Source organism: Chenopodium quinoa, unplaced genomic scaffold (assembly GCF_001683475.1).
Source record: "Chenopodium quinoa cultivar QQ74 unplaced genomic scaffold, ASM168347v1, whole genome shotgun sequence".
In the NCBI taxonomy this organism is placed as follows: Eukaryota; Viridiplantae; Streptophyta; class Magnoliopsida; order Caryophyllales; family Amaranthaceae; genus Chenopodium; species Chenopodium quinoa.
This window is the reverse complement of record NW_018744066.1, coordinates 2754567-2773170: the sequence shown is the minus strand read 5'-3', so window position 1 is coordinate 2773170 and position 18604 is coordinate 2754567. Positions and strand designations below refer to the sequence as shown.

At 35.7% G+C, this 18604-nt stretch overlaps 1 protein-coding gene across 1 annotated transcript; it reads left to right on the top strand.

Annotated features, from left to right (window-relative positions):
- The first annotated feature begins 1047 nt into the window (after nucleotides 1-1047).
- Nucleotides 1048-4781, top strand: LOC110691031 (zinc finger BED domain-containing protein RICESLEEPER 2-like). Its single transcript, XM_021867968.1, has 6 exons — nucleotides 1048-1181; nucleotides 1975-2136; nucleotides 2308-2825; nucleotides 2931-4192; nucleotides 4321-4400; nucleotides 4497-4781. The coding sequence occupies exons 2-4, from the start codon at nucleotides 2017-2019 to the stop codon at nucleotides 4189-4191; spliced, it is 1899 nt and encodes a 632-aa protein (XP_021723660.1). The 5' UTR covers nucleotides 1048-1181; nucleotides 1975-2016; the 3' UTR covers nucleotide 4192; nucleotides 4321-4400; nucleotides 4497-4781.
- The last annotated feature ends 13823 nt before the right edge of the window (nucleotides 4782-18604 follow it).

Sequence of the window (18604 nt, the reverse complement as noted above, 5' to 3'; positions counted from 1 at the left end):
TGGAGAGATCTTGGGTACATACGTAGTATTATATTAGGTCTATGAGCAACTGAGCATCATAGCAATTTTTGTGTATCATTAGGGGTAAGTAAATCCCCTATTACCAAGTAAATATAGTTGATGTGGCTCGGATTTATAACGTCAAAGTTACAAGGTAAGTTTCCCATCAATAACAAGTAAAAAGCTTTGACGTCATACTTTAGTGAGTTTCCTCAGTTTTGAAGTACACGTTAACAACTTCTGTATTTTCTTGGTGACATCTTAAAATACACCTACAACTCTACAAGTGTTTGGTTCACCTAAATCAATAAACTAAGAAATAGGTGATAGGATTCGAACTCATAATCAACATCTGAGTATAAGGAAATATTAAGGGAATCCTCTACTCACAAACAAATATAGGTAATAAGGTTCTAACTTATAACCTCGAGGTCATAAAATAGTTCCCACTAGAGTATATTAGCTTAAGGCATTTAGTTTAACTACGATATTATTTGACCAATGTGTGTAAGGTGTAACTATTTTAAAAGTACTACTCCTTCTGTCCCTAAATTTTTGTTCCATTGCAAAAATTGCAAAATTTTAGGTTAACTTTTATAAACTTTGACCATAAAATACTCTTAATTTATAAGTGATAATATAGTCCTATAAAATCTTGTTTAATACGCCTCATTGTACATTTTATTGGTATTTATGGCTTGTTTGGTTGATGTAGGAAGTAAATTTCCATGGGAAATTCTAATTCATGGGAAATTACTTCCTTTATTATAATTCCTAAGAATTACATAAATATGTTTGGTTGTCATGTGGGAATGACTAAGGGAGGGGTGGGTAAGTAACTTCCCATGTTTTGTGGGAAGTGAAAATTTCCATGAATTATGACTTTCCCCATTTTTACTTTTTAATGTCAATCAAACAATATATCCAAAAAGAAATTCATGGGAATTTTGAGTGCCCATGGAAATTAAAGGCAACTAAACAAGCCCTTAGTTTTTATAACCGTTTTAAAACGCTGGTTTAAAATCGCAAAAAGTCATTAAGGACGGAGGGAGTAGTCTTTAGTTTTCGCGCCTCTTAGTCTCTGACTTATGTTCTGTTCTCCAACTTGGTTACTTGACTCACTGAGTCACTGCTCTCTCCAATCGCCCTCTTCAGCTTTCTAGTGTCACTTTAGAAAAAAGGTACAATTTTTTTCTTCTCAAAACTATAGCTTATATGCTCTAATTACAATCTTGTTTACTTTGTGTTTCTCCTTGATCGTCTACTTTGTCGTTATAATTTTGTAGAATTACGCAATTTGTATTTGCTAAATTTCTGAAATTTTGGAGGTTATCTTGTTCTAGGGTTTTGCAATTTTATTCCAATTTTCTATTTTTCACTTTGTTATGAATGTTTACTTTGATTAAAATGATTTTAAAGCCCAATTATGATATTATTCTTAACCTTGAATAAAATTGTATTTCTCAATTTATTCTGCCTTTTTTTTTTTTGGTAGTGGATGACTTTTGCAAAGAATTGTATAAAACATAAAATAAAATTATAAACTTTTCTTTGTGTTGAGCAATACCCAATTACCCATATTCATTTCTGCAATTTAAGATGTCTGAAAAAACCACCATTTTCTTACAAGGTTTATTTTTGTTAGGAATTTGTTTTTGTTTTTGGTGTATAACATAAAGAGGCATATAATGCTAATAATGTAGATGAAATTCAGTCTCAAATCATAGGTATCACCCCTGAGACTGTACCACATCGGTCATTTGCTCGTTTTTTCTAAGAACGAACAGCGGTTTTCTGCATCTTTTACCTGTTTCCTGTCACATAATATTAAAAGAAAATTGAGTTCCATTTTACAGATATTAGTTAGTGTAGTTTGAACAAAGGTTACGATATGACAATCAAAATGCTGCTCAAATGAAGATGATATGTCAGTTGATTTGTAGGGATGTACTGATTAGTTTTGTTCTGTAATAGGTTTCTGAAGTTTATGAGAATCTGATATTTAGGCTGTACAAGATGGTTCATATGTTACCGTCCAAGACACTGAAGAGGCCAGCTGATGAAGCTTCTTCGGAGAGTGTGAAGAAACAAAGGGCAGTGGATGACGAACCTAAGTTTAATGCTGTACTGGATGAGGTACTTAATATCTAACTATTTGTTGTAACACTTAATTTACTCTCAATATCTGAAGTTTTTCAATCTGGAAGTTGTGATTTTTGTTATAAAGAAGAGTTCTATCTGTGTTTTTATTTTCCTTGCATGGTTAAGTAGACATAAAAGGATCTTACTGATACCATGATTATTCAGGGACATTCAATCTCTAAACAGCCGTGTCAACCAACCACACCAGAAGATGAGATTCAGTCTCGAATGGAATCTCATAATTTAGAATGCTCTGTGGAGTCCCTTCAGTCAATAGATTATTACGATTCAGAAATGAGTATTCATGATGTAGATGCAGAACGGTTGGTAACTATTCAAAAGTTCACCTTCGATCCTGTCCTATTGAGGAAAGAATTGGCCAAAATGATTATATTACATGAACATCCTCTTTCTATGGTTGAGCAAATAGGGTTTAGAGACTTTTTGTGTAAAGTTAATCCTTCATTTGGGATGCTCTCTCAAAACACTATTGAGAATGATATAATGAATATCTTCAAATTTGAGAGGTGCATGACATACACCGATTTAGGCGACAATTCTTCAGGCTGTGGAGTTGCTATTACAACAAAAATGTGGACTTCTAATGATGGAAATCGAAGATTTTTGGCCATCACGGGACACTTCATTGATGATGAGTGGAAAAGACAATCATATATCTTGAGGTAATTTCAGTTTTCACTTTGCTATTGCAAAAAACTGTTTTTTATCAAAGGTGTGAGCTGTATGCTTATCTCAGTTGCAGCCTTATATTTCTCTGCTTGCTGCAGGTTTGCAAATGTTCCATTACCTTGTACAAATGAGTCAATTAGCAAGGTCATTCTAGATTGTTTCTCATACTTTGATGTGATAAAAAAACTGTCAACTATAACAGTCGACAGTTACACTTGTGATGACAAGCTTGTTGATATTCTAATGGAAAAGCTTCCGGGTAATAAACTACTCTTTAAAGAAAAACTATTCCGGCTACCATGTTTTTCTCATACTATGAGCCTGATGGTTCAAGATGGACTTGATTTGGTTAGGCGTGTAATTGAGAAAATACGTGATAGTATTGTGTTTTGGACATCATCACCAGAAAGAGAAATGACATTTGAGAAAGCCGCTTGTGAGTTGGGTGTAAGCACTACATCAAAGTTGGTGCTTGATGATGGGTTGAATTGGAGTTCAACATACTTTATGTTGCAAGACTCATTTGTTGTCAGGGATGTATTTTCTCTTTTAAGACAGCAGGAATCTCATTACGACTCTTTGCCTACTGAGGAAGAATGGGATTTAGTTATGGAAGTGTGCAATAGGCTGCAATTTCTGTATAATGAGACGAAGTATTTGGCAAACTGTCCTGCTGCTTGCTTCTATATTATGCACTTGTGTTACATTAAAGAGACTTTAACCGAGTGGCTCGATTGTGAGGCTCCAGGGATTAAAAACATGGCCTCAATGATGGTAAAGAAGCTCGATCAGTACTTCTTTGCCACACATGATATACTAGGGGTTGTGTCTGTGTTTCACCCTAAATATCGTTTTTTCTCAGTGGAGCACTTTTTTTCCGTTATTTATAGAAATGAAGCTGAAGGTGTGGTTGAAAGGATTCGCAGAATGTTCTATGATTTATTTAATCAGTACAAGAACTCCCATCCTGTGGAAAAATCCAGTAATGAGGGCTTAAGCTTGCTAGAGTTGCGACAAAATCCTGCTGAATTCACGTTTGAGAGGTATCTCAGAGAAATGAAGAAGAAAGAACCTGAACTATATGAGGTTGACTTGTACTTGAAAGAATATTTCGATCCGGAAACAAAAAATTTTGATATCTTGTCTTGGTGGAATAACAGGAAGACAAGATATCCTGTCTTGCATAAGATTGCGAAAGATGTCTTGTCTATTCCAATATTCTCAGTTAATGTAGCGAATGCGTTTGATATTGGTGATAAGATTTTGGGTGCAAATCGTAGCAGACTTCGTCCAACAATGGTTGAGGCATTGATGTGTACTCAGAGTTGGATTAGGAGACGCAAAAATTTGAATTCCTAAGGTAAACCAACTAAGTTAAAGAAAATCAGGAAATATTATTACTGTTTAGTGTTTTCTACATTGATTATATATCACTGCTTTTATATATGGGATAATCCCACATATTTTACTTCATGTATTTGCGTGCAGTTTCATCTTCAGCTATAAATTTGCATACATTCGGTGCAATCTTTGATGATGCTTATGTTGAATGTGGAATAATTTTTAAGGTAAACCTCACTTCTATAGTTCTATCTAAATACTCATATATTCACGTTGTTATCATTCCTTTGAACTGGATTTGATCACATAACATTGTTTCTCAGGACACGGCTGCAGAATCTAGTGATGAGCCTTCACAGTCGCCTAAATGATTGATATCAGAGAATTACTCACTGATAGCTTTTGAATTTTATTGAAATGTTAGTTCGTTTGTACATGTATGCCTGGTGGTGTCTAGGGAGAAAGAGTTGGATTTTGGTAGAAGCTCGCTGTTAACTGAGTAAACTGTTGACTAAGTGCAATTGTAGACCTTATAAAACAATAGTAGTGTACGCACTTATGATGCATTAAAAATTGGTGTGTTGCATACTTACATGGTTTTCTTTTTCAACTTTCCATCTTTCTCTCGTTGGATTTTTCTTGGTCCTCTTTTTCTCCCCTGCTCTTTCTGTCGTCTCTAGGATTGTATAGTCGTGGCGGCGGACTGGCAGATTGGTGAGGTCATGGCAATGCGAAAGAGTTGTGGTGATTTTGAAGGGGTTGGGAATATTACTTGTTGGTTGTGGCCTTGTGAGTTGAGTAGTGTTGGCATGGAAGGGCAGAGGGACTTATTGCTAATTGGTGGTGCACTCGTGTTTTTATATGCTTTTCTCATGAAATGGCGAGTCACAATTGGTTTTTCAAAGAACTTAACAGGTCAGTTTTTTGTTTTTTGAAAGTAACAAGTCAAATTTATTCGATAAAATGGAATAATTATTTGATACATTGATACATAATTCAAGAATAATACTTTTGTATTGTAAAAAAATAGAGTACATCAAATTATGTGTGATATTGTCACATGTTTTAAGATTAATTCTCATTTCTAAAATCACAACGATCTACCAGTGATATCGGATTTTAGAAACCAAGAATAAAAGTAACTTCAAGTCATTAGTTAGTTTTAAAACATACTCTGTAATATCTCATTTATGCAAAATTAACTAGTATCCGATCACTCGGTTGTATGTAGTATAGAGCTGTCAAAAGTTGACCCGACTCGAAATATCGACTCAAACTCGATTATTAACCGACCCATCTGAACCCGAAAAATGGTGACCCAAACCCGACCTGACCCGATCTGGAACCAACCCTAGACCCAAGTTGACCCGAGTATGTGAGATCTGAACCTGAACATGAAATGGCCTGGAGATGACCCGATCCGAATGTAACCCGTAAATTATTGACCTAAACTAAACCTGACTTGAACCGAAATTGACCCAAACCCGTTTTAGCCCGTCAAAACCCGAATTTAACTCGACTTTTACTAGCCTGACCTGAATTTAACCCGGCCCGTTCCTAACCCAATCGGAATTTAACCCAACTTGTTACTAACCCGACCCTAAATCAACCCGACTTGTTATTGATCTGACCCAAATTCAACCCGACTTGTTATTGATCCGACCTGAATTTTACCAGACCTATTACTTACCCGACCCAAAAATTCAACCCGATCTGTTACTAACTCGACTCGAAAACAACACGACTTGTCATTGACTCGACCTAAATTCAACTCAAATTGTTCCTGACACGATTTCAAATCACCATAAATGCAATTTAGACCACCTTATTATTATTGATCAAAGCCTTTTGTCTAGGGAGACCAAGTCGGTCCAGGCCAGCAAAAGAAGCATCATGCTCAAATTTAAGAGTTAAATATAGTATATATTTGTTGTATGGTTAAAGGAGATAATTATCTTCCTAAATTATAGACTATAGCTCCCTATTATATTGTCATACATATTATATTCAAAGAAAATAATTAGCTTGATAAAGATGATAATTATCTATTTATATTTAGTTGAACCCGAATATGACCTCACTTGGAAATGACCCGACCTGATTGTAACCTGCAAATTATTAACTTGAACATAACCTGACTTGAATCCGAGAATGACCCGACTTGAAAATGACCCAACCTAATTATAACCCACAAATTATTGACTTGAACCGAACCCGACTTGAACCCAGAATGACCCGACTTGAAAATGAGCCGACCTGATTATAACCCGCAAATTATTGACTTGAACCGAACTCGAATCAAAACCGAGAATGACCCGACCTGATTATAACTCGCAAATTATTAACTTGAACCGACTCTGACTCAAACCCGAAAATTACCCTAACCCGTTTTAACCCATGAAAACCCGTATTAAACCTGACCTATTGTTCACCCAACCCAAATGCAACCCGGCCTGTTATTAACCCGACAAAAACCCAATAAGAAGTATGACCCGACTTGACCCGACTAAAGCTTGACCCAACCCAAACCCGACCCGCATAGGTTATGGAATTAATCCAAATTGACCCGACTTGAGTTGACTCGACCCACTCTTACCGACCCAAACCCGACCCGTTTACCCGAATTGACAGCTCTACCCGAAACCTCCAATATTTCTCAAAAAACGTGGATATAAGTCTTCAATTTTAGAATTTTTTGATTTTTTTTCACCCGCAAATAAAAATTGCCGAAATGTTTACCATGGTCCCTAATACCCTTCAGGAGTCTAATTGGCTGGGTGAAACCATCTAATTTGCCTTTAAACGACCAATTTACCGGTTTAAAACTTGCATCGATTTCATTAATAAAAGCCTACCACGAACATTTATTACAACAAATAATGATCATATATGGTTCCTAAAGACATTATATGACCTCAAGATGTATTTCCTAGAATTTCAAGACTTTTCGACACCTGGACCCGAAGACTCCAAAAATTCTCAAAAAGCGTGGATATAGCCTTCAATCTATGAATTTTTTTACTTTATTTTTCGCCCGAAAATAAAAATTGCCGAAATGTTTATCATGATCTCTAATACCCTTCGAGAGTCCAATTGGGTAGGTAGAACCATTCAGTTTGCCTTAAAACGACCAATTTATCTGTTTACAACTTGCGCCGATTTTATTAACTCAAATCTACCACAAACATTTATGACAACATATAATTATCATATATGGTTCCAAACGACATTATATGACCCCGAGATGTACCCTTTATAATCTAAAGGCTTTTCGACACCGGACCCCGAAGCCTTCAGAATTTTTCAAAGAGCGTGAATATTAGCCTTCAATTTTGGAATTTTTTTTACTTTTTTCGTCCGGAAATAAAACTTGCCAAAATGTTTACCATGGTCCCTAATACCCTCCGGGAGTCCAATTGGATGGGTGGAACCATCCAATTTGCCTTTAAACAACCAATTTATCGGTTCACAAATTACACCGATTTCATTAACTCAAGCCTACCTTGAACATTTATGACAACAAATAATGATCATATATGGTTCAAAACAGCATTATATGGCCGCGAGATATCACCGAAACCTCCAAAATTTCTCAAAAATTGTGGATATTAACCTTCAATTTTGGAATTTTTTTTTACTTTTATTCGCCCGGAAATAAAAATTGTCGAAATATTTACCATGGTCCTTAATACCCTCCGGGAGTCCAACTGGGTGGGTGGAATCATCCAATTTACCTTTAAACGGCCAATTTACCGGTTTACAACTTGCATCGACTTAATTCACTATAGCTTACCACGGACATTTATGACAACATATAATGATTATATAAGGTTCCAAAAGGTATTATATGACCCCGAGATGTGTCCCATAAAATCTCGAGTCTTTTCGTCATCGGGCCCCAAAACCTCCAAAATTTCTCAAAAAACGTGGATAGTAGCCTTTAATTTTGGAATTTTTTGACTTTTTTCGCCCGGAAATAAAATTATTGTTTACCATGGTTCCTAATACCCTCTGGGAATCCAATTGGGTGGATGGAACCATCCAGTTTGCCTTTAAACGACCAATTTACGGGTATACAACTTGCACCGATTTCATTAACTCAAGTCTACCACGAACATTTATGACAACATATAATGATTATGTATGATTCCAAACGGTATTATATGACCCCGAGATATACCCCTTAAATTTTCGAGGCTTTTCAACACCGGGTCTCGAAATCTCCAAAGTTTCTCAAAAAGCGTGGATATTAGCCTTCAATTTTGGAATTTTTCGACTTTTTTTCGCCCGGAAATAAATATTACCGAAATGTTTACCATGGTCACTAATACTCTCCGGGAGTCCAATTGAGTGGGTGGAACCATCCAATTTGCCTTTAAACGGCCAATTTACCGCTTTACAACTTGCATCGATTTCATTAACTCAAGCTTATTACGAACATTTATGACAACATATAATGATCATATATGGTTCCAAACGTCATTATATGACCCCGAGATATTTTTTCTAAAATCTCAAGGCTTTTCGACAACGTGATCCGAAACCTCCAAAATTTCTCAAAAACGTGGATCTTAATTAGCCTTTAATTTTGAAATTTTTTTGACTTTTTTCGCCCGAAAACAAAAATTTCCAAAATGTTTACCATAGTCCCTAATACCCTCCGGGAGTATAATTGGGTGAGTGGAACCATCCAATTTGCCTTTAAACAACCAATTTACCTGTTTACAACTTGCACCGATTTCATTAACTCAACCCTACCACGAAAATCTATAACAACATATAATGATCTTAAATGGCTCTAAACGGAATTCTATGAACCCGAGATGTATCCCCTAGAATTTCAAGACTTTTCGAACCGAGCCCTGAATCCTCAAAAATTTCTCAAAAAACGTGGATATTAGCCTTCAATTTTGTAATTTTTGACTTTTTTGCCCAGAAAAAAAATTGCCGAAATGTTTACCATGATCCCTAAAACCGTTCTGTAGTCCCATTGTGTGGGTGTAACCATCCAATTTGCATTTAAACAACCAATTTACCGGTTTACAACTTGCACTGATTTCATTAACTCAAGCCTACCACGAACATTTATGACAACAAATATTGATCATATATGGTTCTAAATGACATTATATGACCCTGAGATGTATTCCTTAGAATCTCAGAGCTTTTCGATAACGGGCTCCAAAACTTCCAAAATTTCTCAAAAAGCGTGGATATTAGCCTTTATTTTTGGAATTTTCAGACTTTTTTTGCCCAGAAATAATAATTGTCGAAATGTTTACCATGACCCCTAATCCCTTTCGAGAATCCATTTGTTTGGGTGCAACCATCTAATTTGCATTTAAACGACCTATTTACCAGTTTATAACTTGCACCGATTTCATTAAATCAAGCATATCACGAACATTTATGACAACATATAATGATCATATATGGTTCCAAACGTCATTATATGACCCCGAGATATATTCCCTAAAATCTCAAGGCTTTTCGGTAACGTGCCCCGAAAGTCCATAACCTCTAAAATTTATCATAAAGCGTGGATATAAGCCTTCAATTTTGGAATTTTTTTGACCTTTTTTTTCGTCCGAAAATAAAAATTGCCGAAAATTTTACCATGGTCCCTGATACCATCCGGGAGTCCAATTGGGTGGGTTGAACAATCCAATTTGCCTTTAAACGACCGATTTACCGGCTTACAACTTGCACCAATTTCATTAAATCTAGCCTACCACGAACATTTATGACAACATATAATGATCATAAATGGCTCTAAACGGAATTCTATGACCCCAAGATGTATCCCCTAGAATTTCAAGACTTTTCTACACCGATCCCCGAATCCTCCAAAATTTCTCAAAAAGTTAGCGTGGATATTAGCCTTCAATTTTGTAATTTTTGACTTTTTTTTTGCCCGGAAATAAAAATTGCCAAAAATGTTTACCATGATCCCTAATACCGCCAGGTAGTCCCATGGTGGGTGTAACCATCCAATTTGCCTTTAAACGACCAATTTACCGGTTTACAACTTGCACTGATTTCATTAAATCAAGCCTACCACGAACATTTATGACAACAATTAATGATCATATATAGTTCCAAATGGCATTATATGACCCCGAGATATATACCCTAAAATTTCAAGACTTTTCGACACCGAGCTCCGAAATCTCTAAAATTTCTCAAAGAACGTGGATATTAAGTCTTCAATTTTAGAACTTTTTAACTTTTTTCGCTCGGAAATAAAAATTGCCGAAATGTTTACAATGGTCCCTAATATGCTTCGGGAGTTAAATTTGCCGAAATGTTTACAATGGTCCCTAATATACTCCAAGAGTTCAATTGGGTTGGTGGAACCATCCAATTTCCCTTTAAACGACTACCAGTTTACAACGTGCACAGATTTCATTAACTCAAGCATACTACGAACATATTTGACAATATATAATGATCATATATGGTTCCAAATGGCATTATATAACCCCGAGATGTATCCCCTGAAATATCAAGACTTTCCTACACTGGTCCTCGAAATCTCCAAAAAATTTCAAGAAAACGTGGATTAGCCTTTAATTTTGGATTTTTTTTTTTTACTTTTTATCGTCCGAAAATAGAAAATGCCGAAATTTTTACCATGGTACCTAATACATTCCGGGAGTCCAATTGAGTGAGTGCACCATCCAATTTGCCTTTAAACGACCTATTTACCGGTTTATAACTTGCACCGATTTCATTAAATCAAGCCTACCACGAACATTTATGACAACATATAATGATCATATATGGTTTCAAACGTCATTATATGATCCCAAGATATATTCCCTAAAATCTCAAGGCTTTTCGGCAGCGGGCCCTGAAACCACCAAAATTTATCAAAAAGCGTGGATATTTAATCTTCAATTTTAGAATTTTTTGACTTTTTTTTGCCCGGAAATAAAAATTGTCAAAATGTTTACCATTGTCCTTAATACCCTACGGGAGTCCAATTGGGTGTGTGGAACCATCCAATTTGTTGTTAAACGGCCAATTTACTGGTTTACAACTTGCACCGATTTACCGATTTACAACAGCCAATTTAATTAACTTGCACCGAACCCGACTTGAACCGAAATTAACCCTAACCCGTTTTAACCCTTCAATACCCAAATTTAACCCGACTTGTTATCAACCTGACCTGAATTCATCCCGACCCGAATTTAACCCAACCTGTTACAAACCCGACCCGACATCAACCCGACTTGTTATTAACCTGACCCAAATTCAACCCGACTTGTTATTGACCCAACCCGAATTTTACCAGACCTATTACTTACCCGATCCAAAAATTCAACCTGATCTGTTACTAACCTGACTCAAAATTAACACGACTTGTTATTGACCCGACTTAAATTCAACCAAATTGTTCCTGACCCGATTTCAAATTACCTTAATTGCAATTTAGACCACCTTATTATTGTTGATCAAAGCATTTTGTCTAGGGAGACCAAGTCGGTCCAAGCCAGCAAAATAAAGGAGCATCATCATCAAATTTAAGAGTTAAATATAGTATATGTTTGTTGTATTGTCCAAGGAGATAATTATCTTCCTAAATTAAAGACTATATAGTTCCCTAGTATATTGTCATATATATTATAGTCAAAGGAAATAATTAGCTTGATAAAAATGATAATTATCTATTTATAGTTAGTTGAACCCGAATATGACCGACTTAGAAATGACCCGACCTGATTGTAACCTGCAAATTATTTATTTGAACATAACCCGACTTGAATCCGAGAATGACTCGACTTGTAAATGACCCAACCTGATTATAACCCGCAAATTATTGACTTGAACCGAACCCGACTTGAACTCGAGAATGACCCGACTTGAAAATGACCTAACCTGATTATATTACACAAATTATTGCCTTGAACCGAACCCGAATCAAACCCGAGAATGACCCGACCTGATTATAACCCGCAAATTATTGACTTGAACCGAATTCGACTCGAACCCGAGAATTACCCTAACCCATTTTAACTCGTGAAAACCCGAATTTAACCCGACCTATTGTTCAGCCGACCCGAATGTAAACCAACATGTTATTAACCCGACCCAAACCCGATAAGAAGTATGACCCGACGTGACCCGACTCAAGCATGACCCAACCCAAACCCGACTCGCATAGGTTATGGAATTAATCCGAATTGACCCGACCCGAGTTGACCTGACCCACTTTTACCCGACCCAAACCTGACCCGTTTACCGGAATTGACAGCTCTAATGTAGGGCATGTTCTCATTGACTGAATTCAACTGAACTGAACTGAACTGAACTGAGCTGAACTGAACTAAGCTAAACTAAACTGAACTGAACTAAAATGAAATGAATATTTTATAAGAGAAGGAAATTAGGAGCTGAACTGAACTGAACTGAATTTCAACGTATGAGAACAGGTCCGTAGTATATAATTACTTAACCCAAAATTAATCAAAATCACTCGGTCCAAAATGATTCAATAATCAATGTAAATGGGTAAATTAGGGGTGAAAGTTCGGTTTTCGGTTTGGTTTTTTTCCCAAACTGAAACCGAACCACCCTATTTCGGTTTCTTGATTTTGCAAACCACACCGCACCACTTTTGCTCTGAAACCGAACCAAACCAAACCACCTAAATTTCGGTTTTTATAAAAAAAACCAAACCGCACCGAATTTTCCTATCAAGTATCATAGACATCAAATTTTGCAAAAAAAACCGAACCAAACCACACCAATCAAAACCAAACCAAACAAAATCAAACAAAACCAAAGCCACAACGAACTGACAACCCACCCCCACCAAACCGAAACCATCACCACCAGATTTTTACCAAAACTAATGAAATTTACCAAAACAATTCAAGCACAAAACTTACCAGAAATCAAATCATATTAATGGATTTATTAAAAATTCAAAAAAAAAAAAGAAAATTAAAAACAAGAAAACATACCTTTTAAACCAAAAATGACCCTTAAATTTCATCTCGAATTTGGTTTAAAATGGTCAAATTCAACCATGAAAACTCTAGATCTAGAGTTTTCATGGTCGAATTTGACCATTAATACCTTCGTTTTGGCCATATTTCGTGAATTTTGTTACGAAAAGTCGAAAACCTTCGTTTTGACCATGAAAAATCTTTTCTTTAATATGAAAAATCGCAAATTTCGTGCTAATTTTGAAGACAAAGAGGAGTAGAGGCAAGGAGAAAGACAAGAAAGAGGAGATGAAAAGAGGTGATCGAAGAAGAAAGAGAAAGAAGAGATCGAAGAGGACAGAGAAAGGAGCAAAGAAGAGGAGGAAAGCAGAGAGAAAGGGCGGAAAGTGGCTGAAGAAGGATTAGGGTTTTTTTTTTTTCCCTTTATATACTAGGGTTTTTTGGGGTTGGGCCGAAATTTCGGTTTGGTTTCGGGTTTTTCATTTTCCGAAACCGAAACCGAACCACATAATTTCGGTTTCTTGATTTTGCAAACTGAAACCAAACTACTTTTAAAAAAAAAAACCGAACCATATTTGTTATTCGGTTTGGTTCGATTTTAAACCGAGTTTGTTTCACCCCTAGTGTAAATTACAATACTCCCTTTCCTTTGTTTCAAGTTACATGCACCAGTTTGATTAACACACTTATCAATGTACAATGTGACCATTAGTAACTCTTGTTACGGAGTACTCCCTCCGTTTTTAAATATTTGTTCCATTACTCCATGCGCGGATTTTTAGGATAAATTGGAGAAAGTAATAAAATATGGAGGTAGTGGGGTTGGTGGAGGAATAAAAAATTATTAAAAGCAAAAGTAGTGGAGAAGTTGGAGGAGAGAGAATATGAAATTAATAAAATACTCCCTCTGTTTTTTTATATGCATCACTTTCTTTTTATGGGTGTTTTTTTTATATGCATCACTTCTATATTTGATAAAGTTATACTATATTTTATTATTTCTCTCTCTTACTTTAAACCCCACTCAAATTACTTTATCATTTCTCTCTCTTCTATGTCCCTACTTAAATAATAAAATATTTATTCTCTCTCACATACTTTCTCATTCATGGTCTCCATCATACTTTTATTATAATAATTTATTCACTACTCACAATATTATATTTATCTCCTAAAACTATGTGCATTCCCAAGTGATACATATAAAAAAAACGGAGGGAGTATGATATTTTTGGGTCCACTATGTGAGATAAATGAATTAAATATTGTAAATACTTTCCAAATAAAGAAATGGAACAAGTATTTAAAAACGGCCGAAAAAGGAAAGTGGAGCAAGTATTTAAAAACGAATTGAGTATGAGTGTAAATTACACTCAATAACACCTGTTTTGTTTTTATATTATACTCCATAGTACGAGTAAGAGCTTATTCTCATATGTTGAAATTCAGTTCAGTTCAGTTTAGTTAAGCTCCTAATTTCCTTCTCTTATAAAATATTCATTTCAGTTCAGCTCAATTTAGTTCAGTTCAGTTCAGCTGAGTTCAGTCAATGAGAACAGACTCTAAATACATTTACGTACTACTCCGTATATAGTTACAACGTCAACCACTAGGATCGTGAAACAAAGGGATAATACTACGTAAGTTACGGAGTATGGAGTACTACGTACTTAATTACGCGTAATGTATATATATATTGACAATAGAATCGAAAATGACGGAGTACTAGGTGACTGGATCAAAACCAAGAGTGTCATATTTTTTCCCGCCTCTTCCTCTTCAATAGCGCAAATCCCTCTATGGGCTCTATCAACTCTCAATTCTCAACACATTCCGAAAGCATTGATGAATTGGGAAGTATACAAGGTGAAATTCTGTCTCTTTCTCTTACACCATTTTCTTCCTTCAATTTTACTGCCAAATTATTATTTTTTTCTTACATTGTATTGATATTGTCTGCTCTGTATAAATTCAGTAGAAATTATTGCTTAATTTTCATTAATAATCTGTGCTCGATCTGTATAATTTTGTTGATTTTATTTTTGTGGATTTTTCCTTGATTATACATGGAAAATCTGAGTGACGTTCTCTCATTTTAGGGTTTTCTAGTATATTCAAAACAAAAAAATCAAATTGAAAATTCTCTGTTGAAATTACGGAGATTTTGTGTCTTTTAGTTTGCTATCTTTGTGAATTACTAGTAGCAATTAGGGTGGGACGATTGTTTAAAAAAATAAATAAAAAAATTAAAAGGTGGTAAATTACTACTCCCTCCATCCTCAAATGATTTCCTAGGTGATATTTAGGTCAAACTTTAAAAACTTTGACCATAAATTTCTGCTATTCTATTAGTGATTATACGTTCACGTAAGATCTTGTTAGATTTGACACATTGTTGCATCATTCAGCGATTTTACTATGAGCTTGCCACTTGATTTGCATTCCAAGTTTATCAAAGGATGAACTTATATTTTCTTGTTGTTTTGTAACTATGTAACCTTGTTACCTTAGTTTGACTACTCACTTGGTTTTGATAGTGAATGTCAATGAAGAGTCCGTATCTGAAACAATTTTATTTATTTATTTGTATCTATGCTCCATTGCCCCATGTTGGATTGGCGCTTATTTTTGTTCCAAATTGCTACACTAATGTACAAGCTTGGATATTTCTCTTGTTACCGTGTTTGCCTTCCAATTAGTAGCCTTGTGCTAAGACAGTATGTATAATTTTTCATAAGGATCGGACTATAACAAAACCCGGTTGTGTTTTGGAGGGGGGGAGTGGGGGACAGATTTTTAGAGTCTTGTAAAAAGGTAGCATCTATAGAGGCTAAAGGTGTGATCAGGGCCCTTTGGGTTTGGCTGAGCTATCACAGATACAGTTTATTGATGAATTTTTTCACTTTACTTTGTTTGTAATGAAGCATATATTTTTTCGCTCATCCTTCAAACTAAGGTTCATTTGGAACTGTTTACGGTCAATGTTAGTTCCTTATGGTTATATTATTGATTGTTAAAACTTCTAACCTGATTCAACATGGTAGGTTTGACATGTCTTCTGGAGGGTTAAGCTCTGAGTCCATAAATAAGCCGGTTGCTGACATTCAATCTCGTGCACTAGTCTATGATACAGAACCATCACATGAGGAAGATGGAGTATCTTCTATGCAAACCTCTGATTTATATAATATACCTTTGCGTGAACGAGCTGGGCAACTTAAAACTATGAATCAGCTTACCTTCTTTCCAATGGGGATAAGGAGAGAATTGGCAAAAGCAATAATTCTACATGACTATCCCCTCTCCATAATTGATCATATGGGGTTTAAGAAACTCTTTGAAGTTGTTTACCCCTCGGTTTCTCAAAACACACTAAACAGTGATGTATCAAAAATCCATGAATTCAAAAGGGATATTTCAATGGGATTGTTCAATGATAATGAAAGCAGGATTGCCATTACTGTAGACAAGTGGATTTCATGTGAACAAAGTCAACAAACTAAGAGATACATTGCTATTACAGGACAGATAATTGATGATTGCTGGAAAGTTGAACGTTGCATGATGAGGTACTTTTATACATAAATCTTAATTCCGTGTGTTAACCACCTTTGTTTCTGTGAAATTTGGTTGTTTCTGCTGCCTTCTTTTATTTGTAAAGTAGTTCGTTACTTCGTTGGTGTAAAAATTGACATTCATATTATACACATTTTGAAGGTTTGTACATGTGCCTTGCACATTTAAAATGAGTTGATTGCTAAACTCACTGCGGACTGTCTTGTTGAATGGGATGTGGCCTCAAAAATCTCTACCATTGCCATTGAATATGCATCTGATGATTCTGATGAGGGACGACTTACTGATATTTTAGCTGATAAGCTTTCAATTAGCTCTCTTATATTGGGTGGGAAATTGTTGCAAATGAGATGTTTGCTCGTACTATGAGCTTGTTCGAAGTGTGATTGAGAAAATTCGTGAGAGTATCCTGTTCTGGACTGCAACACCTCAAAGAGAGGAAGATTTTAAGGAAGCATCCCGTGAGCTAAGCATATCTGATAGTGACAGTAAGCTGAATCTTGATTCTGTCTCCAAGTGGTTACAACCTTTCTGATGTTACAATCAGCTCTTTTGCTTAAACCTGTCTTCTGTCACCTGAAGAAACAGGAGTCTGAATACTTGTGTGTGCCAAGCGAAGAGGAGTGGGAGTTGGCCAAAGAAATTTGTCAAATGCTGAGACTATTCTATACAGTGATAAATCGTGTCTCTAGCTATCGTAGTGCAAACTTCTTTTTCTTCGATTTGTGTACCATCAAAACAGCTATCTCTGAGTGGGTTAACTGCACTAATGAGCTCGTGAGAAACATGGCTTTGAAAATGCAAGAGATATTTGACAAGTATTGGAACTCAGTACGGGATATATTTGCTGTTGCTTCTGTATTGGATGATAGGTTCAAATTGGTTGGTGTTGAGGAATGTTTCAAAGATATCTATGGAGATGGAAGTCAGATCGAAGTGGAGCACATTCGCCAAATTTTCTTTGATCTGTTCAACGAGTATCAAAGTAAAGTGATCCCGGAGAAGACAAATTGTGATGATCATTCTTCTTCTGGCCTTGATGATTCAAAGACTTGTATATACTTTGAAAAAATGAGGAAGCGTGCAAAGAAGAGGAGAAAAATGGAGCAACTTGATCAGAAACCCGAATTGGATGCTTACTTGGAAGAGGATATCATTTATGTTGATGAAAGTGTTGCAGACATTACTGTTTTGGGTAGGTGGAAGTATGCAAACAAGCCTATCTTGAAGAAGATGGCTAGAGATATTCTGGCTATTCCTATCTTCTCAGTTGCTCCTGAGCACACATTTGATACTGGAGATTACCGAGTTTCGAGTCCACATCGTAGTCGGCTTCATCCAACCATGGTGGAGAAGTTGATGTCCACTCAAAGCTGGTTATGGACTGATCTCAATGGTAAGACATAACTTTCTTAACATTCTTATACAGGGCAAATAGTTGAAGCTTACTTGTATGCTTGTGTGATCTAATTCTCTTCTTTTTTAAATATACAGATTCTTATTCGGTAACTAATTCATATTCATGGGGCACAGTTGATAATTATACTGTGGTAGAACAAGAGTTTGCTGAAGAGGTAAATTAATCAATGCCATAACTCTTATACTCTCTTCTTCTAAAATTAGTTTTTACCCTGTTTCAATATTTTATAATTAATTTGACATGATGTTATAGTACTTTTATATCTTATTATAGTTGTGATATCTCTTCTGGGAAAACTAATCATAAATCATTATTATTTTACGATATGTGATAATTATTTCCGAACTTAAATGAAATGTTTATACCTGGATAGAAAACGTGTTCACAACAATATTCACATCTTTATTTCAGGCCAAACCCACTCAGCCACATTAGTCAAATGGCTCCCTGTAAACTACTTATCAGAACAATACGCCAA